This window comes from Vicugna pacos, chromosome 31, assembly GCF_048564905.1.
Source record: "Vicugna pacos chromosome 31, VicPac4, whole genome shotgun sequence".
In the NCBI taxonomy this organism is placed as follows: domain Eukaryota; kingdom Metazoa; phylum Chordata; class Mammalia; order Artiodactyla; family Camelidae; genus Vicugna; species Vicugna pacos.
Genome location: NC_133017.1, coordinates 16,906,546 through 16,933,294, shown reverse-complemented (window position 1 = coordinate 16,933,294; position 26,749 = coordinate 16,906,546). Strand labels below are relative to the sequence as shown.

General features: G+C 33.9%; 1 protein-coding gene across 2 annotated transcripts in view; it reads left to right on the top strand.

The window, feature by feature from the left end:
- The window catches only part of FZD3 (frizzled class receptor 3), a 60,536-nt gene that overhangs the window by 21,441 nt on the left and 12,346 nt on the right, over positions 1–26,749 (top strand). For both annotated transcript variants that reach the window (XM_072952419.1, XM_072952420.1), the window contains 4 exons: positions 1,052–1,248; positions 6,559–7,576; positions 17,262–17,410; positions 21,111–21,344. In XM_072952419.1, coding sequence (XP_072808520.1) covers positions 1,052–1,248; positions 6,559–7,576; positions 17,262–17,410; positions 21,111–21,344 — 1,598 coding nt within the window. The remainder of the gene's footprint in view (positions 1–1,051; positions 1,249–6,558; positions 7,577–17,261; positions 17,411–21,110; positions 21,345–26,749) is intronic.

Here is a 26,749-nt window from a genome sequence, read left to right as displayed (position 1 = left end):
CATTGGTTTAACATAAACTACTTCTTCATACTTGGAAGTAATAGTCACATATAGTTTGTTGTTATATATCAGTTATCATATCCATTGTACAGTTAACTTACTTGACATCGGTTTCTGTAAGTGACTCTTGGTTTTCTGACTGCTCTGTGTTTAGAAGTCCTCTGGAAAATGTTATATATCAAGTAGAAATCAATTGACCAAGTCTTCATAGACAGACAGGCCTGGTGGTGAGAATATCTGTTTCCAGTTCAAAATCAGCAGTGGCTGTGAAACTATTAGATAAACGAGTAGAAAAACATTTGGTAGTCAGAAGCTTAGATGCGCATTTCTTGGGATATTTGATCTATTCTTATTGTTATAATGATTTTAGTGTGGTTTTATGTTTGGAGCCACTATTTTTTCTTTTTGTTTCCTTAATGATCAGCTTACAATGTTAGCTCCATTTACATTATGTAATTTCAGAGTTGAAAGAACTCTGTTTTCAAAAAAAAGTTAATGTAAAAAGAGTAAGAAAATAGGAGACCAAAGTGACAGATCTCTTCCCTACCTCTCACCCTGTGTATGACCACTTCTCTTCCTCCCTAGCCCTTTCCTTCTACTTCTTGTTCTCCTTTTGATACATGTTAATTGAAGAAAATGTAGAAATTGAAATATATAAAAAGAAGAAAATTAAAATCTCCTGTAATCCTATCGTCTAGTAGTAATCATACTTCTGAGCATTTGACACATATCTTTTGTGGGTTTTTCTATATAAAATGGTTATTATTGCTGTTAGTGGTTCTCACCCCTGCCTTTTCATTAATACCACCTGTAACAATGAAAATATACATATAGATTCTGGGATGCACCTTAGACTCAACCAAGTCAGAATCTCCAGAGGTAGAGCTAAGAGGATTTTGTTGAAAAAAAGCAAAAACTCTTCAAAAATTTTTAATAGCCTTCAGAAATCTTTTAAAACAAACAAACAAAAATGAGTATTGCTGTATTATATGTAGAAAACTTTAACTTGTATGCAACTCTATATAATGACTCGATGTTAACTTTTTCCTAGCCATTCCATCCCATGGTGAATCTGGATTGTTCCCGGGATTTCCGGCCATTTCTTTGTGCACTCTATGCTCCGATTTGTATGGAATATGGACGTGTCACACTTCCCTGCCGCAGGCTGTGTCAGCGGGCTTACAGCGAGTGTTCGAAGCTCATGGAGATGTTTGGTGTTCCTTGGCCTGAAGATATGGAATGCAGTAGGTGCGAAAATCTTAGATTTTCATGGATTATTACTTGTGTTGCAGTATATTTAAAATTATTTGCCTTCTAGTTCTCATTCTAGTTTTTAAGAACTGTTTTGAAGTTGTATGTATTAGTCATAATTTTGAACAACAGTTTCATGGCCTTAGAACGGTGCATTTCCTTAGGAATTTGGAAGCACTAAATGAAAAAGGGGGAAAGAGAGAAATGTTTCTGTGAAGAAATTTTTAAATAATTAAATTTTAAATAGTTGAATCAAGATATTCAGCTGATTTTTCTCCCTTATGAATTTTTTTTCTGGTTATAAAGGTAATGCCATTTATGAAAAATTAGAAAATACAGAGAACATAATCACTCGTTACCTCATTATTAAAAAGCATTGATGATGACTTAATTGGACTTGAATATCTTTGTGATTTAAATGTGTTAATTAGTATAGTATTTCTGTCAGTTCTGTTTTTTTGTCGCGTATTAACATACCCAGACCCAAAAATGTCAGGTACTTTTCAGATCACTTCCAATATATGTAGATTATAAGCATTCCTAAAGGTTTGAGAATGTTTACTAGATAGCTTTATAGATTTGTACAAAAGAATATTAATCGTAGTGATAATGTATACAGTAGTAATACTGCATTTCTTATGTAATAATGTGCCTTTTTGTATTCTTAAACACTTCAGGGATAAAAAATAAGATAAATACTTATGTACCTATTATTATCTGGCTTTGTTCAGTCTTAACATTTTGCAGTATTTGCTTCAGATTTCTTTTGAGAAACAAAATAATACAGATAGAGTTGAAGGTTCCTTCCATAGTACTCAGTTTGATTTCATTTCCTTTTTTCCTCCCCAAAGATGAGGTAATCGTTATGCTGAATTTGTTGTTAATCATTCCTATCTTTGTTTTTCATACTCTTACTACATATATGCATATCCATAAGCAACATTAAATTTTTTTACGTGTATTTGCATTTATATCTGTAAGTGTGGTTCATTCCTCTTAATTGCTGTGTAGTGGCCAGTTGTATTACTATCCTGTAGTGATTTAGTCATCTCCTACTGGTGGTCATTCATGTTATTTCCAAGGTTTTGCTATTATAGGCAATGCTGTGTTGAACTGTCTTTTCTCCTTCATGTTTAAAATCAATTTTTTTTAAATCATCTGACAGTAGCCCTTGGAGATGGGTAAAAAGCAGGTGTTGTTACTCATTTGACAGATGGAAAAACTTAAGAAATAAAATATATTAGTTACTTGTAGTCATTCACTGGCATTTTGCTTTCTCATATTTGTCTACCCTATTTCCTACCTGTTAACATATTCTCTTATATAGCCCTATCTAACCATTCATCTACTCTCTCTCTCCCCAAAACCTGATAATAGTCATAGTCCCTCTTTTAGAAGTCTGTACATTTCTTGGCATTTATAACAACAGTTATGAATTGCCTGTACAGGAATCCTATTTTAAATTTTTTGTATCTAACCCCTATTGTTTAGTGGTCTTTTTATTTTAAAAAATTATATACAGGTATAGAAATTTCATTATGTTCTGTCTTTCTCTATTTTGGGATGAGATTAAATCTGTTTTATGTCTTCACTATTGCCTGGGATTGCCTAACTGAAATCTTAAATTCTGTCAAACTGATCTTTCATAACAACCTTTCATTTTCATTCTACCACATTTCTCATATCCTTGTTCCTACTGTACCTGTTCTTCAGTTTCATGGACACCCTCAGACTTTTGGGGTTTTTTTTCCCCTTCTTAATAACCCCCTTGCTGATTTTGTTTATTTTTTTACTTAGGTTAAGCTTTATAGTCCATCACATAAAATAATACTTTTGCCATCAATTTCAATTCATTCCTTTCACTGTACTTGTTCAGATCTCCAGTTGGATAAGTTAGCTAATTTCTTACAAATTAATTATGCCACATACTTAATGATGTAAACCGTAGCAATTCTAATTGCTTTTTGTCTTTGTTCAGTTAACAATTTGTCAACAGGAGGATTTCTACTCATTCTCCTTAGTACCTATGCCAAATTCATGTCACTCACTTCAAACTCATATTTCACCTTTATTCTGTGTTTGGCCCTTACTCCCCTCAACCGCAGCCTGCCCTTTTTTTCCTGAAAAATCTGTTAGGCTGTTTTTTGTGAATTATTGTGGTCTGCTACATCTCAGACCAATCCTTCTCAATTGCCCTTCTTTTCATCCTCTTCCTCTTTCTGGTGCTTCCTAGAGTTCTGTTCCTGTTCTCATTGATTCTACACGTTTTTTCTGGATAATCTCATCTCACTGATTTTAACTCTTATTCATATACTGATGACTCCTAAGTCTAAATCTATAGCCTTGACATCTTTCTGCTATGTTTCAAAGCTGCATATCCAGCAGCCATTGGACATACTAGCCTGAATTTGTCTTAAATACCTCAATTTCAGCATGTCTAAAGTTGATTTTATTCCTTGCTCATTTTTTTGTTTCCTGGAAGGCATATTCCTCCTTCACTGACCTAAGCTCCCACATCCAATCAGTTCTAAATTCTGTAGCTTTTGTCTAACTAATTTCATATCTGTCTGATTCTCACTGCCTTATCTGGTTTTAGTTATAGCTCAGCTGATATTGCTGCTTTCGTTCTTGCCCAGCTCAAATGTCTTCCACACTCCTAGTCATCTTTCTAATTACTTGGTTTAGGGCTATATGAATGTATTTTTATTCAGCAGGCATCAATTCAACAAAGATTAAGTAGATGTCTTCTGCGTGCTAGACATTATTTTAGATAGCGAAGATGAGCATGAACAAAACGTAGTCTCTGTTCTTACGGAGCTAAAAAATTGTAGTGGTGGTGGTAGTGGGAGGACATAAATAAATACATAATTTCAGATGGTAGTGAATGCTAATAGGAAAGAGTAGAGTTAGGTGATAGTGATACAATGTGAGGAAACAAGACTCTACTTTCTATAGAGACGTTGGGGAAAGCCTTTTTAATAAGGAAGCTTTGGAAAAGGGACCTGAATGAAACTAGAGAACAAATAATGCAGATATGTAGAGAAGAACAGTCCAGGCAGAAGAAGCAGAACAACAAGTGCCAAGGCTCTGAAGTGGAAGCGTGCTGGTGTATTCACAGAGCAATGAGGAGACCACAGAGGCTGGAGCCAAGTGAGTAAGGGAGAAGGGAAGGAAATAAGATCAGAAGAGCACTGGGGGTGGGGTCTTTTAGGTCTGTTATGGAATTTGGAGTTGACTCTGAGTGAGAAAGGAAGCCATTAGAGGATTTTGAGAAGAGATATCATGAGCACAGGAATGTTGTGTCTTTAAAAGATCACTTTGCCTCTTGTGTGGGAATAGAGATCAAAATTGGAAGCCACTCTGGAAGGCCGGGGATGAGGTACCAGTGGCTCAAACCGGGTGGCTGCAGTGGAGGAAATGAAAAGTGGTCAGATTCTTGATCTGTCCCAAAGTAGAATGACAAGGAGTTGCTGATGGGTTGTGAGGTGGATATGAGGGAGAAGGGATTTCAAGGATGACCCCAGGGTTTTGGGCCTGAGGAGCTAGAAGAATGGAATTACCACTTGAGGAGGTGGAGAAACTGAGGAGTGGAAATCAAGAGTTTGGATTTGGAAGGTTAAAAAGGGAGGGGTGTATATATTATGAATTGGCAATTGGATATACAAATATATCCAAAAACATATATAAACCAAACTTTGTGAGATTTTAAGTTTGATATCAATGTTTATACATACATAATACACACACACACACACACATATTTCTGCAACATACATACCTCTCCAAACCTTACCTCCTGTCACAAGTCATATACTCTTCATGTCCCAGCAATACTGAACACACCCTGTTCAAACCTCTATGCCTGTGCTTGCATTTCTTGCTAGGATACTGATTGGCATACTGCCAGTACTGGCAAATACGGATTCAAAATCTTGTGTTGAGGGGCTTACTTTACGAAGTCTTTCACAACCTCTTCTCCTGAAATAAATTAATCCTTTTCTCTATCATTTTTGTACTTGATATACAGTTTGATTGCTTCATATGTGACACTGCTGTATTTTATGTTGTATTTACAAGTTTCTGTCTCCTTTTAGACTCAAGGATAGAGGTCCTGGTTTTCTTGGTCTTTTTCTGTTAAACCTCTGGCGTACTACAAATTCCATTAAATGCCTGAATGCAATAAGTTTCTGTCATTTAACTTTGTAATTCCAAGCCCTGTGAAGAAAATGGTTTGTATTAAAAAATAAAAGATTAATCAGCTTCAGTATAAGGTTATGTATGTATTTGGCAAACTTAATAGCAGTGATAGTTTCTTGGAAACTACTTGATGCATATAACTGCTAAACATCTAGTTGTTGGGAATCTGAAGGCTTAGAAACTAATGCTGGCAAGAAAATTGAAGATGCAGGAAGTTCATGAGAATAGTATTTTCAGTTGTGTAAGCATAGCCTGTTTTCTCTGTCCTGAGGCTATGACATTTTATCAAGTCTGTGGGTCATGTCTCTCTGGAAAATTGTTAAAATGCAGATTTCTTGGGCCCTAACACAGGCATACTGAAATAAAATTTGAGGTGGTATGGACCAAGAATTTGCATTTTCAAATGACCTTAAATTTTTGTCTTGCACATCAGAGTTTGTGAATAAGTGGAATAGAGAATGCAGTGGATTGGAGAGAAGTTAGTGTAGGAAAGAAATAGTTAACGTTAGAGACCTAGAAGGACTTTGATCAACCAATACAATAAGCTGAGAGCAAATGTAAAATGGGGAGAAAGAATCTAAAACTAAGTCACTTATAAGGATTTTTAGTGCTAATCCACTCAAAACACCTTGGGCCATGCAATTAGGGAAGATTTTTAGCTCTATTTTTTAAGTAAGTTCTATTTGAGTATAGGGTAAAACTGAGGACTATCCTGTAATTAGAGGTTATTTTCTACTATTTTGATGGAGCTTTTTATATGTATATTTATTTCATTTTATATATATATATGATTTATATTTTGAAATCTTACTCTAAACTGTATCATGAGTAAATAGTAAGTAAATACACTATTTATTGATGGCTATGCTTGACTATTTTAATAAAGAGTAATCCTTTTGAAGTCAAAACAAAGTTAAGTATAAATTTTTCATTTGTCAATTGTGGAACACCTAGTTGTGTGACCCACAAACAAGATACACAATTTGCATTTTTTCTAATACTTTCTGTAATGTGCTCCAAGGACATAAATAAGGTCACAGGTGCTAAACTTGGAGATCCAAATACCTAGGTTCTCAATAAGTAAAAATGATTCTCATCTTGTATTTTTAGGTTCCCAGATTGTGATGAGCCGTACCCTCGACTTGTGGATCTGAATTTAGCTGGAGATCCTACTGAAGGAGCCCCAGTGGCCGTGCAGAGGGACTATGGTTTTTGGTGTCCTCGAGAGTTGAAAATTGATCCTGATCTTGGTTATTCCTTTTTGCACGTGCGTGATTGTTCACCTCCTTGTCCGAATATGTACTTCAGGAGAGAAGAACTTTCATTTGCTCGATATTTCATAGGATTGATTTCAATCATTTGCCTCTCTGCCACGTTGTTTACTTTTTTAACTTTTTTGATTGATGTCACAAGATTCCGCTATCCTGAAAGACCTATTATATTTTATGCAGTCTGCTACATGATGGTATCATTAATATTCTTCATTGGGTTTTTGCTTGAGGACCGAGTAGCCTGCAATGCATCTAGCCCTGCACAGTATAAGGCTTCCACAGTGACACAAGGATCTCATAATAAAGCATGTACCATGCTTTTTATGGTACTCTATTTTTTTACTATGGCTGGCAGCGTTTGGTGGGTAATTCTTACCATCACATGGTTCTTGGCAGCTGTGCCCAAGTGGGGTAGTGAAGCTATTGAGAAGAAAGCATTGCTATTTCATGCCAGCGCATGGGGCATCCCTGGAACTCTAACTATCATCCTTTTAGCCATGAATAAAATTGAAGGTGACAATATCAGTGGCGTGTGTTTTGTTGGCCTCTACGATGTTGACGCCTTGAGGTATTTTGTTCTTGCACCCCTCTGCCTGTATGTGGTAGTTGGGGTCTCACTCCTCTTAGCTGGCATTATATCCCTAAACAGAGTTCGAATTGAGATTCCATTAGAAAAGGAGAACCAAGATAAATTGGTGAAGTTTATGATCCGGATTGGCGTTTTCAGCATTCTTTATCTCGTACCACTCTTGGTTGTAATTGGATGCTACTTTTATGAGCAAGCATATCGTGGCATCTGGGAAACAACATGGATACAAGAACGCTGCAGAGAATATCACATTCCATGCCCATATCAGGTAAGGGAAACCTTATTCTAAATTTCAGAATATATAACAGTGAAAGAGCTAATCTTAGCTGGTGTTGGTTTCTTGTGTTTTTTTGTTTGTTTTTTTTAACTTCGCAAACCTGCCATCTGTACATTAAAATTTTTAAGTGCAGATAATGAACAAGTTTGTTGTAGTAATAATGTCATACACGTTTCTATAAATATCTTCCTTTTAAAAGGTAACTTTTATAAGTCCAAGCTGTGGGCTTTTAAGCACTTCTGTTATCTCAAAATAATTGCTTGTTGATTCTTCAGAAGTCTGCAGGTCTGAGGGGAAGATATTGATTAAAAGACAGTGTCTTTCTGTGGAAATTTTACTGATATTCAGAATAGGAATTAATTGTTTTAACAGTTTTTTAAAAAAGAAAAGAACGCCATTATACAAACAAATTCATCTCTTAATTGGTCTTGGCTTTCCTTTTTTGTATACTGAATATTTTATGATTTACCTTTGGGTTTAAAGAGATCAGATAATCATAGTCATAGAATCATAGAATTTTACATCTAGAGAGAACTTCAGAGATAATTTATTCATGTTCCCTGTATAATTTAGAGTTAAACTTCTGCCTCATTTGAGGCATAGAAATATTAAGCGACTTGCTCACACTTGGCTTGGATTTAGTCCTAGGAGGGGAGTGGAAGAAGAAGTTCAGAGGAATTGATGCAAAGCATTTATCTCTCTCATCTTAAAACCTTCCCTAGAACTTCTGCCCCTAGCTATTACCCTCTCTTCTTCCTTTTGAGACAAGTTTTCTTGAAAGAATTGTCTCCACTTGATGTCTCCTTTTCATCATGCTCCAGCTTTCCTGTTCTCGAAGTGCACCAGCCACTCTTTCATCTCCCCCAACCCTTGTGTTTCTCAAATACCTTTAAAATTCCTTTATTAAAGTACTGATGTACTGTAGATAACTTTTGTTTACTTGCCTCTTTCCCGTACTAGACAGTGAACTCTTTGAAAGCAAGAACTTCTTTTTATATTTTCTGAAACCATGTTCTGTAGGTCAGTAGATGGTGTCATTGAGAATGTGAGTGTATAGATGGAGAAGAAAAGACATTTTAAAGAAATGATAACAGTGGTATTGGGGACAAGGAATGTGTGATTAGCACATAGTCAGTGCTTATAAATATTTGATGACCGAGAATGCCAATTACCCTTTTTTATTTTGTGGCATAAATAGTCCTACACAGAATTGTATTTTTACTGTATAAATATTAGCTACTGGCTTTTAAAAAATAAACCAACTTCTAATTGAGAGACCAGAAAAAAAAAAGAATAATTGAAATTGTATTACATTTCTTGACAGAATTACTTATTAAAAACTCCTAATATGAGTTTTCAGACCTGAAGCTAAGAATCATATTTTGCCTCTAACAAAAGAAAAGGAGATGATTGAGTTTCATCATATGCTTCCCCATATAAGGTATCTAGGATTCTAAATATATGTTCTCTTAGGGCTGTTGAAGAAATAATGTTTGGCTGTAAAATAATCTGAAAAATACCAAACCTCAAACATGTAAATTTGCAAATTAGGCTAGTTGGGATGCTACTATTTTCAAGACATTACTAGAATTCTTTTAGCATCTTTAGAACCAGTTAGAGCTACACAAAAATGTGTGTGTATGCATCTCATTATAGTCATAGGTTAAAGTGTTTTTTATTTCCAACATGTAGAAATAATGTTGAATTTCCAACATCCTAAAAATAATAGAAAACGGTATAGTAACAGTAACATAGTTACTAAGCTGTAAAGTCTGGGCCAGGAATCCTAGCTTCATATTTAACTTTCATTATTTACTAAATTTATATATAACCTTAGATCAACCTCACCTCTCTACTTCAGTTCCTCATCTGTGAAATGAGTAATAGACTCTAACAGTAGTAAAAGAGTAATCATATTAGATAGTGTTAGAAATAGTGATAGACTCTGCCTCCTAGGGTTGATTTTAGGAGCCTACATGCAAACACTTAGGAGAATGCCTCCTACATAATAAGTGCTCAGATACTAGCTCTGTTTGTTTCTTCATTTATTGTTGCTGCTGTTACTGTTATTTACACACACACATACATACATACATACGTATGTAAATATTTTATTAAACCATCCAGTACCAAGCTTTAGCAGATGCCGTAATTGTTTTAAATTTTTGAGAGTATACATGTTGATATGTGTACCACTGATTTATTCATCTTAACTACAGTAATCTAATATATGAATATCCTGCAGTTTATTCACTCTTTATCTTATTGATGAATGTACAGTTTCCAAGTTTTTTGCTATATAAACTATTTTGCAATGAACGTTTTTGTAATACCTATCTTCCTTGTATATGACCAAAAATTTCCGTGGGGTGTATGCCAAAAAGTGAAATTGTTGCATTGTGACATACAGATGTCTTCAAATCAAGAGGTTGTTTTAGCTTATGCTCACAGTATGGAATATGAGTTCCCCATTTCTCCCCATCCTGGTGTTCTCAGGCTTTTAGGTTTTTGCCAGCCTTTGAAATAGTATTTTAAGTCTACTATAATTTTTATTTCCCTTGTTCCTCATGAGGTTTAGTATGTTTTCATATGTTTATTGTCCGTTTGGGGTTTCTCTTCTGTGATCTGCTTATTTGTTACCTTTGTCCATTGCTCTGTTAGGTTATCTGCCTTTTATTGTTTTAGTTCTTTGTCAATTATTTACATTGCAGATACCTTATCTTGTTCTTAGCTTGTCTTTTCACTTTGTGTTTTCTTTGCCTTTGGGTTTTAAGAAATCCTTTCCTGCCTCTAAAAGTCATAAAATGGTCTGCCATATTTTTCTAGAAGTTTTTAAAATTTGATTTTTGATACATATCTCTAATCCCTTGAAATTTATTTTTATATACACTATGAGTAACAATTTTATTTTTCATATGAATAAGCAATATGCTTTTGGCACCATTTATCAGGTAGCCCATCTGAATTGCAATGCAGCTTCTATTATAATATACAAGTTTCATTTATAGGCTCTCTCTTTTGTTCCACTGGTCTATTTGTATAACTTTGTATCAATTCCACATTTCCTCTACCTTGTTCATCAAAATTATTTTAACCATTCTTGGGACTTTTCTATGTGACTTTTAGAATAATTTATTCATGAAAAAGTGTTGGGATTTTGATTGAAATTGTTTTAGATTTTAAATAAATCTGAAGGGAATTATCATCTTTGTAGTACTGAGTTTTTGTATCTTTTTGTTTATTTATGTGTTTATTCATTCATTTGTTCCTAAGTACCTTACAATTTTGTTGCAATTTTGAATGGCATCTTTTCTCTCTTACATTTTTCAATTGGTTATTGCTGGTGTACAAGAATACCACTCGTTTTTGGATATTGATCTTATGTTGAGCATCCCTGCTGAACTCTATTTAGTTCTAATTGTGTGTAGATTCTCTTAGATGTTCTTTGTAGAAATCCTGTCGTCTGCAAATAAGGACAAATTCGTGGCTTGCTTGCTTTCCATTTCTTATGTTTTATTTAAGATGTTTGCATCTGTACTCCTGAGTGAGATAGATTGTGATAATTTTTCTTTTCCTGCCCTGTCCTTGTCCAGTTTGGGTGTCAGGGTTATAATAGCTTCATAAAGTGAAGGGTTTTTTTTCCCTATTCTTTGAAACAGCTTTTACAATAAATAGGGGCTGTCTGCTCTTTGAAAAGGTTGGTATATCGTACTGTAAAAACCCTCTGTCATGGTATCTTTGAGGTAAGGAGAGAGAAGTTTCATCTTTCCAAACTGAAATTCTGTACCCATTAATCAGTAATTCCTCATTCCTCCCTACCTCCCAGCCTTTGGCAACCATTATTTTACTTGATGTCTCTATGAATTTGACTACTCTGGGTACCTCATGTAAGTGGAATTCCAATACTAGATTTTTAATACTAGTTTTCATTTAGAATTTTACTTTAGAGGAATCTTACACAGACTTGTGCATTGAGCATTAGAGATATTAAATTGCTGCTTGAAGTAATATCCATACGTAAGTGAATAAGATTTGCTGTTACTGAGCATGCCTAAAAGGATACTTAGCAGGCTTTGATGATAATTCCTAATGAGAAGTTTTTAAAATGTATTGAGCAATGATGTTATCCTTGGGGTAGCCTCCTCAGGTGACTTATCTGAATGTATGTTCACTTGAAAATCAGTGAGGTTGCTTTATAGTCATTTCTCATATTATTGAAGCTTTCAAATATTTGAAAAATCAGTTTGTGAGGTAGTTGATCAAAATACCAGTTAGGTTTAATGCAAATTGTATGTATTTAAAAGTCCATAACTTGAAAAATGGGCTTGTGTAAGGTATTTTAAAATATTTAAAATGACTGTCCTTGCTGAAATCAGAAACTCACTGTTTAGATTTTAGAATACTTTATACCAAGTATTTTTCACAAGAACACTTTCTTAAAGTATATATTAAGTAAAAATGAGAAGGTAATACTTAATGCCTGAATCAAGAATTAATTGTGAAACATAACCTGACCTTTCAGAATAATTTAGATTTTACAATTTAAAATCAGTAAACTTTACTCCTAGAATATGTTTACATCTTATGTGTTATTTAAACATGTTAGTAATTTTCCCTGTATTTAGGGGTTTTTTTCTTTCAAATAAATTTCCTCTATTTATTTAGGGCTTTCTAAGAGGCTCAAAGCATTTTATGAAAGAATTACAAGTTTCAGAGTTTGTTAATTTTTCTAGAAAACTATTCTCATAGAACGTGATTGATTAAGAACATGGGCTTAATGTGGGCTTTAAAGTCAGGCTGGGTTTATGTCCTGTCTAATAACATTCTGAGCCTCAGTTTCCTTATGTAAAATATAGGAAATAATATGTTAAATACAGTAATATCTACTTCATGCGTGGCTGTGAAGATTAAATGAGAAAATAAACTTAAACCTCTTACTAGAGTGCCTTGCACAAAGAAAAATTTCAATATTCTGTTGTTACAAGTACATACATAATTTCTGAAGTTTAAAGAAGTATTGTTCTTATATTCTGCACTAGAATCGTCTTTTTTTTCTTTTAAATATTGACTTTCAGAAGAACACATTTCCTTTCCTAAAATGCCCCTTCATTTTTCTTCATCTCTTTCATCCATCTAATCCAGTGCTGTGTGTCCTAAGGAGTTCTGATACTAGAACCTGTGTTTCAGTAAAAGAAATATGTTACGATAATAGAAGCAGCTTAGCTAAGGCTATCAAATTCACATGAGAGCCATTTGTAGAATTTTTTAAAAATTATTTTTGTAGAAAACAAACATTATTTTTATTTTTTCAGCCACACAAGGCAACCCATCTGTTGTTTATCTAATCTTGATTCAGAAACATATAAAAATAGCAGAATAACATCAAATCTAACTTATGATTTCAGCTTTATTTTCTAATAAGAGTGCTTCCCTTAACCAGGCAATTCCAAAAGGGCTCAGCATTGTTTGTGAAAGGACCATAAGAGAAGGGGTCTGTTTTGCCCTTCCAGCATTAGTGATAGCAGATATTTCTATAGTACGTACTACTAGTCTTTTTTCTACTACTGATCTTTAAAGTGGTAAATATCCTGCCTGTGACTTCCTAGTACCAAATTAATTTTTCCTCAAGGTTGTTTAGTGTCTATAATAGAAGAAAAGAGTGAAAATTCCCTGAAAACAATATTCTAAATCTCTTGTAGGAAAATATTTAAAATACTACGTTACAGAAATGTAGAATATTAAAGAAATTCATGCTATTATGTACAGGCTGTAAAATGCTGTCAAATGCCACTTTTGGATGAATATTTTAAAACATTCAAGTTACTATTATTTTGGCCTCTGTTAAACAGAATATAATAGCCTAAGCCATGAGTTCAATTTAAGTCTCAACTGCAGATATGCCTGGTGTACAAATGGTTTACACATAGGTAGGAAAAAATTCAGTGCATTTGCCACAGTCTACAGCAGGGCACAGCTCATTTTCTCTAAAAGGTCCGATAGTAAATATTTTAGGTTTTGCTAACCATGTGTTTTTTGTTGCAACTACTCAGCTCTGCTGGTGTAAGGCAAAAGCAGCCACAGACAATATGTAAACAAATGGAAGTATTCCAATAAAGCTTTGTTTACAATAGCATAATTGGGGCAAATTATGTCTGTAGGTTGTAGCTTGCCAATCCCTGATCTATAGCAAGCCTTATTCCCTATCACATTTGATAATTCTTTCATAACAGTGGTTGGTGACCTATGGCACTTTGCTGTCCCATGGAAATTGTCACTTTCATTTTCATTACTACTTTTGAGGATGATCATTTTACTCTAATGCTATGTTAATTCTCTAATAGTATTACAAATATTCAGTACAATCTAGTATTATATCATGAAAATAAATAAAAATAAATTCTAGTACATCATCATAATAAAGACATGCCAAAAAATCTTATTTCCAGTTATCTTTTAAATCATTACCACCCCAATTTAAGGAAATAATTTGAGTGATTTATGGGAATAGTAAAATAGAAGCAACGTAATGAAGTAATCATAGAAGCTTCTAGTTATTAAGTATGTGTTATGCATCAGGTTCTGTACTCAATGAATTTATATACATTATCTCCTTGAATCCTCACACTAGCCCAGTAAGTTAGATTGTACTCAGTTTTACAAATGAGGAACTGAATCTCATAATTAAATAATTTATCCAGATTTTTACAGTAAGTGATAGAGCTGGGGGTGAATTGTATTTCTGATTCCAAATCTACAGTCTTACCATCACTTAACACCTCTTAGGCAAAAAACACTGGTATGAGTATTTGAGAGACACATTCTAGTCCTGGCTATATCTCTGACTGGTTTTGTGTCTTTAGACTAGTCACTCAGTTTACAATTTCTTCATCTCTGAAATTAGGGGATTGGCTTAAATATACTCTCAGGTTCTTCTCAGGTCTAATATCAAATGAATCTGGGAACTTTTCTCCCATACCAGTCTCTTTTCCTTTCTTTTATAAAACTCATTCATTAATGCAACAAACATTTATTATATATTTACCATTCTGGCATATTGATAGTTGCTGAGGAAGCAATAGTGAAAAAGATGCAACTCCTATCCTAAAGGACTTCATAGCCTACTAAGAGAAAATAAATATGGAAATCAGATAATTCTTTGATTGAAGTACAGTTATTTTGAGTTCTTACTCTCTTTTGTTCCTTTAAAAAATAGAGAGCAACTTAGTGAAAACACCTTAAAGAGTATGATATTGATTAAACTATGGCTAAAATACAAAGTTGTTTAGTAAGTATACAATGATTAATTTAGAAGAGTATATTTATTTTTCCAGCACTTCCAATGAAAATGCTTCAGAGCCAAGTTAAAATATGTCCCTTTATCAGTTGAGTAGGAAAAACTTCCCTGAGGTTTTAAAGTTTAAAATGACCAAGTAATCACTTTAACCAATTCTTAGATAAATGTTTTGTCACCTTTACCATCAAATAAAATACAGCACCTTAATCCCAAAGGGTAACTATGGAAAAAATAAAAATAAGTGTGTCTTAAAATTATCATCAAATGCAGCACTGTGCATGCACATACACGTTTCTCTGTGAACACCACGTCTATTTGGCATATCTGATGGAAAGAGAATGGTGACTACAGCTCTGAAGCCTAAATCCTCTACTGTTCTGCTTACAGTGTTGTGTATTTCAAATATGAATGTGTGTGCATGTCTGTCCATCTGTGTAGGGGAGTTCCTCTGGCCCTTCTACAAGAGAAGGCCAAATGATTTGCTTTATAAATTTTTGTCCTAGGTCTGCTTCTGGTCTTGGCCCTATCTGAGGCTTACCACTGGCACCGTAATTGGAGAAAGTGAGTAAAGATCTGAGAATAACTCTTTTCCCTAAGGCCTAAAGCTGAGCCTTCATTAGCCACCATTCTCCATGTCTCTTCTCTCCCTAATTCTAGTAACCCTTCCAATGGAAGGAACACATCAGCTAGCGAAAAAAGAGAAACAAGATTATTAGAGTTTTCACCCATCCCTTTACAGTTCTTTTCCTCCTCCTACAGAATGTCCATCTGTTAGTACAGTGGTGTATCTGTCCTCTCTGAGGACTCTGTTTTGTTCTTGGCCCATATCAGAACACCTTTCTGTCAGAGGTAGAACCACATTATATCCAGATGTCATGATAAATCTTTTGAGATAACATTCTGTGGTTACTTCTCTTGAGTACATATGCTCTGTACCAGTCATTCCCTTCCTAATCAGGCAAGCTCTCCTTTATTTCCTCAGTTTACTGAAGCCATTTCCTCATCTTTTTGCCTACCTAGTCTCTCACTTGGAAAGTTGTGTGTCCCTTAAATAATGGGATAAAAATTTGTTCTTTAATCTTTAAATTTAATTTTTCATTTTCTGAAAGTTGACACCACCCAGACTTTTACAGTAGTCATTGATAAAGTTAATTAGGACCTAAATTGTTTAACTTTCCTCATTGCCATTAGCCATTCTTGAGTTTAGAAGAACACATTCTTTTAAGAAGGTAGTCTCTGTGTTTAGAAAAGAAAATGAGATTATTTGCAAAATACTTGAAATGTGGAGTTTGTATTTTATCATTTCCTCTCGTGATTGAGGAAAGCTTGGGAATTGAAATCTCAGCTTACTATACTTATTTTTCACAGGATTACAGATAAATTGATGGGAAAAGAATGGAAGAAGATAAACTTAGAGAGTAAAAGAAAGATACAGATCTAGTTAAAGGGGTGAATTACTAAGTAGTTCTCTTTTTACTCTACTAATGCTGCTTTAACTTCAAAACTATTGCCTCTCTGAGAAGCAATGTATATTGTAATTTTAGGAGCCTTGACTTCATTTTGTCCTTTTTTTTAAAAAAGGTATTTTAAATGTTTCTGACACACAGGTATTTATATATATGTATGTAGGTCATATACATATACATGTATATTATATAGAATAATACATTGAACAACAGTAGATTTTACCCATTTAATAAGTGAAACACTAACAGAACACCAGGTCCCCCTCCCTGATCGAATCTCCCTTCTGAACTGTCATTATCCAGAATTTGGTGTTATTGTGTGTTTACTGTATATTTACTCACCTAAACAATATATAGTATCAGTTGAAGTATTTTAAAACTTTACAATGTCAAAGCTATACAATGTTTGCATTTTCTTTTGTCATTCTTTATTTTTGTGAAATTTGTCTATGGTAATATGAAGCTTGAAAACCCAGCAGAGTAAACATGAAAGTAGATAGAAAGAAGAGCATATTAAGTATAAGAACAAAAATTAATAAGATGAGGGGGAAAGATGAATTTTATATTGTGATGACCAATGATAGGATGAGTGAAGTTGGCTGAGAATGTAGGTATTATTTGAGCCTCTATTCCTGTTTGTGATTTATTTTCTACATTAGTAATCTTTTTCTATAGAAGATATCCAACATGAGCTAATAAGAAAACTGTAAAACTCAAAATATAGAATATAAATTTATTGTCAAATTTACAGGAGTATATCTTTTACATATAACAAGAAAATTAACTATAAAACTATGTAAGTAAAAACATGAAATTCATAGAATTATTTTATTATTTAATTTAAAAGATTTTATAATGGTGTTTAATAGAATTATCTATTTATACAGTGAAGATATTTTTCTTTCTGTTCTTGTAGGTTACTCAAATGAGTCATCCAGACCTGATTCTCTTTCTGATGAAGTACCTGATGGCTCTCATAGTTGGTATTCCTTCCATTTTTTGGGTTGGAAGCAAGAAGACATGCTTCGAATGGGCCAGTTTTTTTCATGGTCGTAGGAAAAAAGAGTAAGTTGAAGTGAATTATCATGTTCACAGACTTTACATTTATATAACATTTTTTGTGTTGCCTGTGTTAAAACAATATGGATTTGGAGGAAGTATTCCAACCAGACTGTAACCTCAGCTGCCACCAGTTATGATTAGTGCAGTAGCATATCTTAAATCAAAGCTAAAAACTAATTCAGAAAAGATAGCCAAGTAGAACTAGGCTTCAAGTCTATTCCTTACTAATTCAGAATATTTGGGGGAAGGCTAATCTTTGTTTTAAAAAGTTGAAATTATAATCTTCTTAAAATTAAAAACAAATCAGTGCTTTTGTATATATTCTTATTTGATCTTGACATTTTTGTGAGGGCTGGTATGTATTATCTCTGTGTTACAAATGAGAAAACACAGAGGTTAAGTGCCTTGGCTGAAGTCACGTAGGTATCAGGTAAGACTTCCATTTCCAATTGTCCATTGTTCTTCCAAGTTACACCATAAATTATTTAAAGAGATAGCATGTTATTCCATTCTCATGTAGTATACTTTAAAGCCAAAATAGTAAAATATTAGTAGATAAAATGAAATATGTTAAATTATTTTAATTTGTAGTTGTTGGTCACACTGCATATTAGTGTCATGATAAAATGTAAAATTTGCCAAAACAGTCTTCTGAGAGTATATTTAAGAAATCTTTAATTTTCTGAACCCATAGTTAATAAAATACAAAATAAGACCCTGAAGTATTCACAAAGGAACAAATGATTTCAAACTTTGTACTAAGTGTAAATCTTGCATGTGTAACTGTATTTGAATTATCATAAATTCTAAGTTAGTGGAGTCCATATTCTTACAATTTAACTTAACTTACAGTAAATGGAAAGATTTACCATGGAAAATGGGTTTTGGGGGATAGTCAGTAAAAGTCTTAAGATTATATTTAAAATGTTGTTGTGTCTTGCATAGGTTAATGTAATTTTTTATACAATGTAAAGTACTTCAAAAGCAAAAATCTGTATTTTCTGTAATATCAGTAATTAACAATTTCTGTCATACAGATTAGATTGAGATTTAAAAAAAAACACAATTTAAAAGTACACATTTCTAATTACCATATCTGAGACTTCTACTAGGGATGCCAGATAATGCATTTCTCCTTTAAATACAGATTCATACGGCAGAGAAGGACAGAAGGGGGAAGATTAATTCAGCAACAACAAAAATGTATTTCCTAGGAATTCTTTGAGAAAGTCTTTAGTGAATGCTTACTATGTGCAGTGAACTATTTTGGGATACCAAGGATTCAGTAGCAAACAAAACAGGCCAAGTCCTTGCTTTCGTGGAATGTTCTTCCTTGGGGGAGTTATCTATATATTCTTTGAAATTTTAAAATATGTTTTAATCACAGTAAAACAATGCTAAGGAAAGTGTTTGAATTAAACATTTCTGGTCACCTCTGGAGCATACACAAACAATTCTGTAATAGGATTGTATTAGAAATTCCAGATAGAGCTACATGCAACCACCCTTATGGGGATTCACGTTAGTTATTTGGGGGATCCTGGTTGGGCCAGAATCCTTTTGAAACTGGTTACAGCTACCAAGGACCCTCCTATTTGGTTTTCTGCAACCATGGATCTCCTCCCAACACAGTCATTGTGATCCTCCACGCTGGGACTGTGCTCTTTGCTAGAGTGGCAGCTCCTTATTCTGGAGCTCAAGAGTGTGAGCACTCTAGAGCTACTTCTAGCATTTGTCTGGTTTAGCCTTTGAGAAATGACTAGATAGTAATCATAATAATGGTAACCAATTAATTGAGAACATTTAATACTTCAAGCACTGTTTTAAGCTTTTTACATATTATTAAGTCGTTCAGTCTTCTAAACAATCCTGTGAGGTAGATCATCGTTTTACAGATAAGAAACTGAGGCAAAGAACCAAGGTTTAATGGCTAGTGGATGGTAGAATTGAGATTCAATCCCAAGCAGTCCAACGCTAGCCTCTAGTCTTTGCTTTTAACCCCTCTGTTATTCTGTGCTCTAGAGACTGGCTTCTAAAATCATGCTAGTCAAATTAGTGTTCTTCCTCTTAAGTGAAGCCATATTTAAGACTGTTTATGCTAATAATTTTGACACTGATTGAAACATTTTTAGAAATATTCTTTTGGAATTATCTGGGTCACATCACTTAATTTCTCTGGACCTCTGTTTTCTTATTTGTAAAATGAGGGGACAAACCTTCACCATTTGAAGGTGAATTAAATTTTTGGAATAACCAGTAGTCAGTTTGAACCAATTTTTATAAATGTTTAGAAAATAAAATCAGCAGTCAAGTGTAACTTGGGATGTGTGTATATATGAATGGGGCTGTTAATGGGAGGAGAACAAATGTTGTTGTTCTATTTTTGACTTGTTCTTTCTTCTGTCTAGTCTTTGACATTTTGTTTTTAGGATATATGTGAACATTATGTTTTATCATTACTTTATGATGGACTTCTAAAGTATTTAACCTTAAGTTTGATCTCAACTGTTGTTTTTGTTGCGTGACTTTTGGAAAGTTCTTTAATCCCTTAGAGCCTCAGTTTCTTCATCTATAAAATGGGGATCAATATTTATTCTTAATTGATATCTATCCCAGTTTGGAACTATCTTCTTAGAACATTAATCTCCATAATAAAAACATTATTAAGGAGGATCAAAGGAGAGTATTTGTGAAATACCTGGTACGATGTGGGTACCCAACCAATATCAGTCCTCTTTCAGCCCTTCTACCCCAGCACTAAACACAGCAGCAATAACAACAATCCTCTTGTAATTTGAAAACTGGGAATATATGCACTTTCTCAACGTACTATCCAATCTTTACATGTTAGAGGTTTTTTAAGTGAAATTGTTTCTCTAATTTTAACTTTACATATGATTGTCATAGTCATCTATTTACATAAATTGAAACAGTGATCTTTGCAACTTTTTAGTTGGCTTTTTTATAATTACTGCTTTTTCATCATCAAATATCTAACTGCTTTTAACCCTTTCATAGCAGTTAAACATTTTTGCTCTTGATAATAATTCATCCCCTTAAATTTTTTCTTAAGCCTTTAATATGTTAATTGTACATTTGTTTAAATTAACTTTTCATATGTTTTGTTCTAATTATGGCCATTTATGTTTATTCCAGCACTTGACAACTGCTTCTGTCATAAAATCAACTTGTAGCCTTAAAACGACTGCTCTTACAAGTTAAAAAATGTGTCTGTGCCATGATGAGGCCTCCACTACTTCTATAAACCACGCAGGGAAATAATTTCTCTGCTTTATAGTAATATCTTTGTAATACTTCAGTGTCCTTGAGAATCATAAATTTCTTTAGCTGAAAAGGGCTTTTTAGAAATGATAAAACTGTATGCCTTCATTTTATAGATGAGGAAAATTAAGGAAAGGGTATAGTGACTTGCCTAAAATCACATTTATTGACAGAATTGGAACTAAAATCCTGATTTCCTTATTATATATGAACCTCTTTCCATCATACCATTTTAGGGGACAGATTGACACAGACTTTTGTTATATTCTTTATTCTGTCAACAATGTTACCTTATATTTGTCCTAAAGACATTATTTGGGGAGCAATTAATTTCAAGAATAATGTCTGTCCAAAAAGGGTTTTGTTTTGTTTTGTTTTGAGATGTTAGTCTGTATCTTAAACTTGGTATTTTGTTGTCTAGGATAGTGAATGAGAGCCGACAGGTACTTCAGGAACCTGATTTTGCTCAGTCCCTCCTGAGGGATCCAAATACTCCTATTATAAGAAAATCAAGAGGAACTTCCACTCAAGGAACATCCACTCATGCTTCTTCAACGCAACTGGCTATGGTGGATGATCAGAGAAGCAAAGCAGGGAGTGTCCACAGCAAAGTGAGCAGCTACCACGGCAGCCTCCACAGGTCCCGTGATGGCAGGTGAGTTGTATTGGTAGCTTAGTTTATTTCATATGCTGAGTTAGAGTCACATAGCTTCAGAAGGAATAGTAGCCAATTCTGAAAAAGAAGTTCATCATTATTAACCTTTTTTGGACTTTGCTAGGTAAAGTTGTCCCAGATTATGGCCAGACTTAACATTAGTCAGAGGGGTTTAGGGTTTAGACTTGATGGAGTAAGCAATATGGAGTCATTGAAGGGTATTATTGATCAGGAAGAAGGCAGGGTAAAAGTCATTATTTTAGTAAGATTAATTTAACAAGCAGTTATGGAATACATACTGTGTCAGGCATTGTGCTAGGCTCTGGGAATGCAGAAATGATTTAGGCATGATCTTTGTTCTTAATAAATGTAGTACAGCCACTATGGAAGACAGTATGGAAGTTTCTCAAAAAACAAAATTAGAACTACCATATTCCCACCAAAAGTGTAGGAAGGTTCCTTTATCTCCACACCCTCTCCAGCATTTGTCAATTGTAGACTTTTTAATGTTGGCCATCGTGGCTGGTGTGAGGTGATAGCTCATTGTAATTTTGATATGCATTTCTCTAACAATTAGTGATGTTGAGCATCTTTTCATGTGCTTGTTGGCCATCTGTCTGTCGTCTTTGGAGAGATTTCTATTTCTTCTGCCCATTTTTTGATTGGGTTGCTTGTTCTTTTGATATTAAGGTATGTAAGTTGTTTGTGTATTTTGAAAATTAGTCCCTTGTCAGTCACATCATCTGCAAATATTTCTTTCATTTGGTAGGTTGCTGTTTCGTTTTGTTGATTGTATCCTTAGCTGTGCAAAAGCTTTTAAGTTTAATTATATCCCATTTGTTTATTTTTGCTTTTATTTCCAATACTTCAGGACCTGGTTCAAAAATATACACAAATGAACTACTTATTATTTATAACTTAGATAATTGATTTCTTGAATATGTGTAAGCACATTTGTCCTTTATGATTAGATTACTGCATTCTGTTGGTTTTTACTTTGGTTGGCTTTATTCCTTTGATAACTATGTGAAGTTTAAAAAGCTAATGCTCTAAACTGTTCTTAGAAACAGTGCACAGTACATGTATGTAAATTTTAAAATGGTTTCATCTTTCAATGAGTTGCTCTTCCTAGAATAAACTTTGTTGTAAAATAAATAAAGTTTAAAAAAAAAAGAAACTACAATATGATCCAGCAATTCCACTCCTGGGTATATATCTGAAAAAAAAAAAAAAAAACCACTAATTCTAAAAGATACATGCACCGCAGTGTTTATAGCAGCATTATTTACAATTGCCAAGATAAAGAAGCAACCCAAGTGTCCATCAGTAGATGAATGGATTAAGAAGATGTGGTATATACAAAGAAATACTACTCAGCCATAAAAAAGAATGAAATTTTGCCAATTGCAGCAACATGGATGGACTTGGAGAGCATTATGCTAAATAACTAAATCAGACAGAGAAAGACAAATACTGTATGATATCACTTATATGTGAAATTAAAAAAATACAACAAATTAGTGAATATAACAAAAAGAAAGAATCAGACTCACAGATACAGAGAACAAACTAGTGATTATCCAGTGAGGGGAGCATTAAAGGGGTGAGGGGAGTACAGACTATTGGGTGTAAGTTAGGCTATAAGGATGTATTGTACAGCACAAGGAATAGAGCCAATGTTTTGTAATAACTGTAAATGGAGTGTAACCTCAAAATTATATAAAAATTTAAAATTAATAAAAAAAAAGAAAGATAATGTAGTCAGTATTTGTGTTGTAGTTAAAAGCACTGGGTCTGAAATGGTAAGCCTCAGTTTCCTCATCTGTAAAATGGAAATAGTAATACTACCTGCCCCTTTAGGAATGTTGTAAAAAATTAATGAAATAATATACCTAATTGTTTGGAACAGTGCTCATCTCAGTAAGTACCTGATATCAACTTCTATTATTATCATTATAAGTGAATAATTAAAGTAAAACACAAGGATAGTGGTATAGTCCAGAGGTTGGCAAACTTTTTCTATAAAGAACCACATAAAAAAAAAAAAGAAATATAGAAGTTAAAATAAAAAAAGAACCACCTAATAAATAACTTGGCTTTCTGAGTCATATGGTCTCTGTTGCAATTATTCATTTCTGTTATTGTAGCACTAAAGCAGCCATAGACAATATGTAGTCAGAATGGAAATGGCTGTGTTCTAGTAAAACGATTTACAAAAATAGGAAGGGGCCATATTTGACCAGTGGACCATAGTTAGCCAACCCCTGTTTGTAGGTGTGTAGTAGCACGGAGGAAGGAGTGATTGATTCTGGTGGGAGGATGGTGGGAGAAAGCATCACAGAGAATGTTTGGGAGAAGGCTGTTAGGTTTGATGGTGGAGACACTAGAATTAGAAACTTTTTAGAAGCTTTGTAGTTATTCAGTTGAGAGATGATGCAGGCTTCTAGGAGAACTGTGGCAGTGGCAAGAGAGGAAGAGCTGATCTGAAAGATATTTAATAAGAAATGAAATGATAGGAGTTGGTGGTGGATTAAAAGCAATTGGAGAGAATGAATGTGCCAAAGATTTTTTTTTTTAAGATTTCTAGTTTGGGAAAAAGAAAGAATGAAAGTCTAACGCCTAAGATGGAAAGTGTTCTATGTTCACTTTAAAACATCTCTGTTTCTGTAACTGTCCTGTATCCTTCCAATCTCATTCCATCCTTTCGCTCAGACTTCTCTGTCCTCCCAGTGTAGGATATGACTCCCATACTTCCTCTATTTTTAGACCTTCTGATTTTTCCTCTCAACTTGCTTTCCTTTGTCTTCTAACTTGGTCAGCTACTCTGTGTTTGAAAAAGCAGGAATCTTTCTTTGACTGATTTTTTTCTATCTTTTATGCATTTTTTTCTTCTCCATGCTAGATTTTTGAAATGCATATTTTGAATGTTTCCTTTCTACCAGTCCCATCCTTCATTCCTTGTATTTCTAGTCTTTTTCACATTCTTACCCACCTAAACTATACCTTCTAACATGACCAATAACCAGTTTTTTTAAACCACATTTAAAGATCCTTTCTCTTCCCTGCCTTTTCCTTCCAGTCAGTGCTCGTATATGAACAGCATTCTTTTAAGGGACACAGAAATGGAAGACAGAACAGTAAACAGTCAGTTATAATATACAATATAATGGGTATGATAAAATCATTTACAAGGTGCTTTGGGATCCCAGAGAAGAAAGCCATCTGAGTCATCATGGAAAGTCAGAGAAAGCTTCACAAACAAGACAGCACTTCTACTTTGAATAGGGTTCACAGGGGGCAGTTGGAAATGAAAGATAAGGAAACAGCACATGCAGAGAAAAGGAGGACAAACAGGTAGTTAGGTACCAGGGCAACCGTAGGACATGAAACATGCTGAGAGGAGTTTGGGGTTTGTTTTTTTTTAATTTATTTACAACAGTGAGAAACTATTAAAGGACTTTGAGTTTTGGGGTGATAAAATCAGATTTGTATTTTAGATCACTTTGACAACAGCATAGGAGAGGAGATTGTAAGTAAACCCAGTTGGGAAGTTTTTACAGTAATTTAGCAGTCTTAAGACACTCATAAGGAGGTTGGGAACCAGAGAATCTTACAGAATAGATTCTGTGAATACCACAATCCATGAACTGACTCTCAGCATTTTTTGATATTTGACATTATTAGCCTCACCCTTTTCAATAAGGAATGAACATTTATAGTACAGTTCTTATGCATCGTGGTATCCTGTGTGTAAAGAGATATACAGAAGAAAGGTGAAGTATAATTTCTGTTTTCTAGGAGCAATAACCTTCTAGGAAAGATAGGACATATACATAAGAACCAATTAAAAAACAGTGCAGGCCAGCATAGAACTAAAACAGTAAGTATTAGAGATGATCAGTGTTCTAGAACTTTAGAAAAGGGAAAGATCAGATTGGCCCATGAAGATATCTCAGAGGAGATAAATGGGATGAATGAATGGTAATAAAAGATAAGTTTATATCGAGTAGACTTTCTGAAGGCAGTTAAACACAGGAGGATTTCAGCTTCTGTAATCTGAATGGAGTTGGAGTTTAGATAAGAAAATTTATAATCATTAGGTAGTTGGTAGTTAAAATTGTGAGATAGAATCCCTTGAATCTTAATAAAAAAAAAACAGACCAATAACAAAACCTTGGTAAATACAGTAATGATAATAATACATTAAGAATAGCCTAGCATGTGATTCAGAGAAAGTGCTTATAGACATATGAAAGTGTCATGGAAACTATGGGATAGATAACAGCCTCTTGTAATGGCTTTTCCCACTTCTCTGCTTAATTAAAATCATACCTATCCTTTAAGGCCTGCTCTATTCTCGTGTCTATGGCAATTAATTAATTGCTTTTTCATCATTCTTTTCATATGACCTATTTTCAAAATAGTTTTCTTTCCTGAGCTAAGTGTGCAGCTGCTGGAGAATGAGAACTAGGTGACAGACATGTCTGAATTCCCCGACAGTATCTTGCCCAGTGCTAGTCATATATATATATATTAGGAGACAGATCTATCAAACAACTTTAGAAATAATGTGGGCATGCCATCTCGTGGAGATTTCTTTCTGCATCAGTCAGTTTTTAAGTTTGTATGTTGACACTGTATTTTGACCATGGTTTTCTCATCATCTCATGGTAGCTTGGCTATGAGATCATACATACATGCACATACCTGCTTCTCAGTACTCACTCTAGTCCAGACTCCTTGATGGATAATTACTGATCTCAGTGCTACATGAAATCAAATAGGCTTAGGTAAGTATACCTACACATGTGTGTAAACTTAAGAGAGTAAGTAATTGGTAGTTAGATGAGAGGTTGTAGGAGAGGAAGTAGATAAGTAGGTAGGTGGAAGTTTGAGAATGAGTGGTTAGGTTGGTAAGTAGGTAACATGACAAGAGAAAGCTAAGGGGTGAATAATGAGATATTGGTAAAACTACAGTGAATTTGATGACTTGTGTTAATGGTAGCAAACAGTATAGAGAATCAAAAAGAGTGAATCGTCTTTTAGTTTCTTTCATTTTGACTTAGGAATACACCATATTATCTTTGTAGCAAATTAACCATTCTAACTGGTGTGCCCAAGCTTGTATTAAAATGTAACATACATTTTCATACTGTGTATTAGAGTAGATGGTCACAGTGGTTTAAATGATTGTCAAAAGATAAATAAACTTGATAATTCCCATATATACAAGTGAAATTAAACACTCATTAAATATATTTTTCTGCATAGTAGATTCCTAATTATCCGTGGGCAGTGTTGTTCATATTCTAGAATTTTGTGGACAGCCATATATTTCACTTAGACAGACATAAGAACTCAATATAATAATTTTTTTCTGTGAAAAAAATGCATTCTTTGAGTCT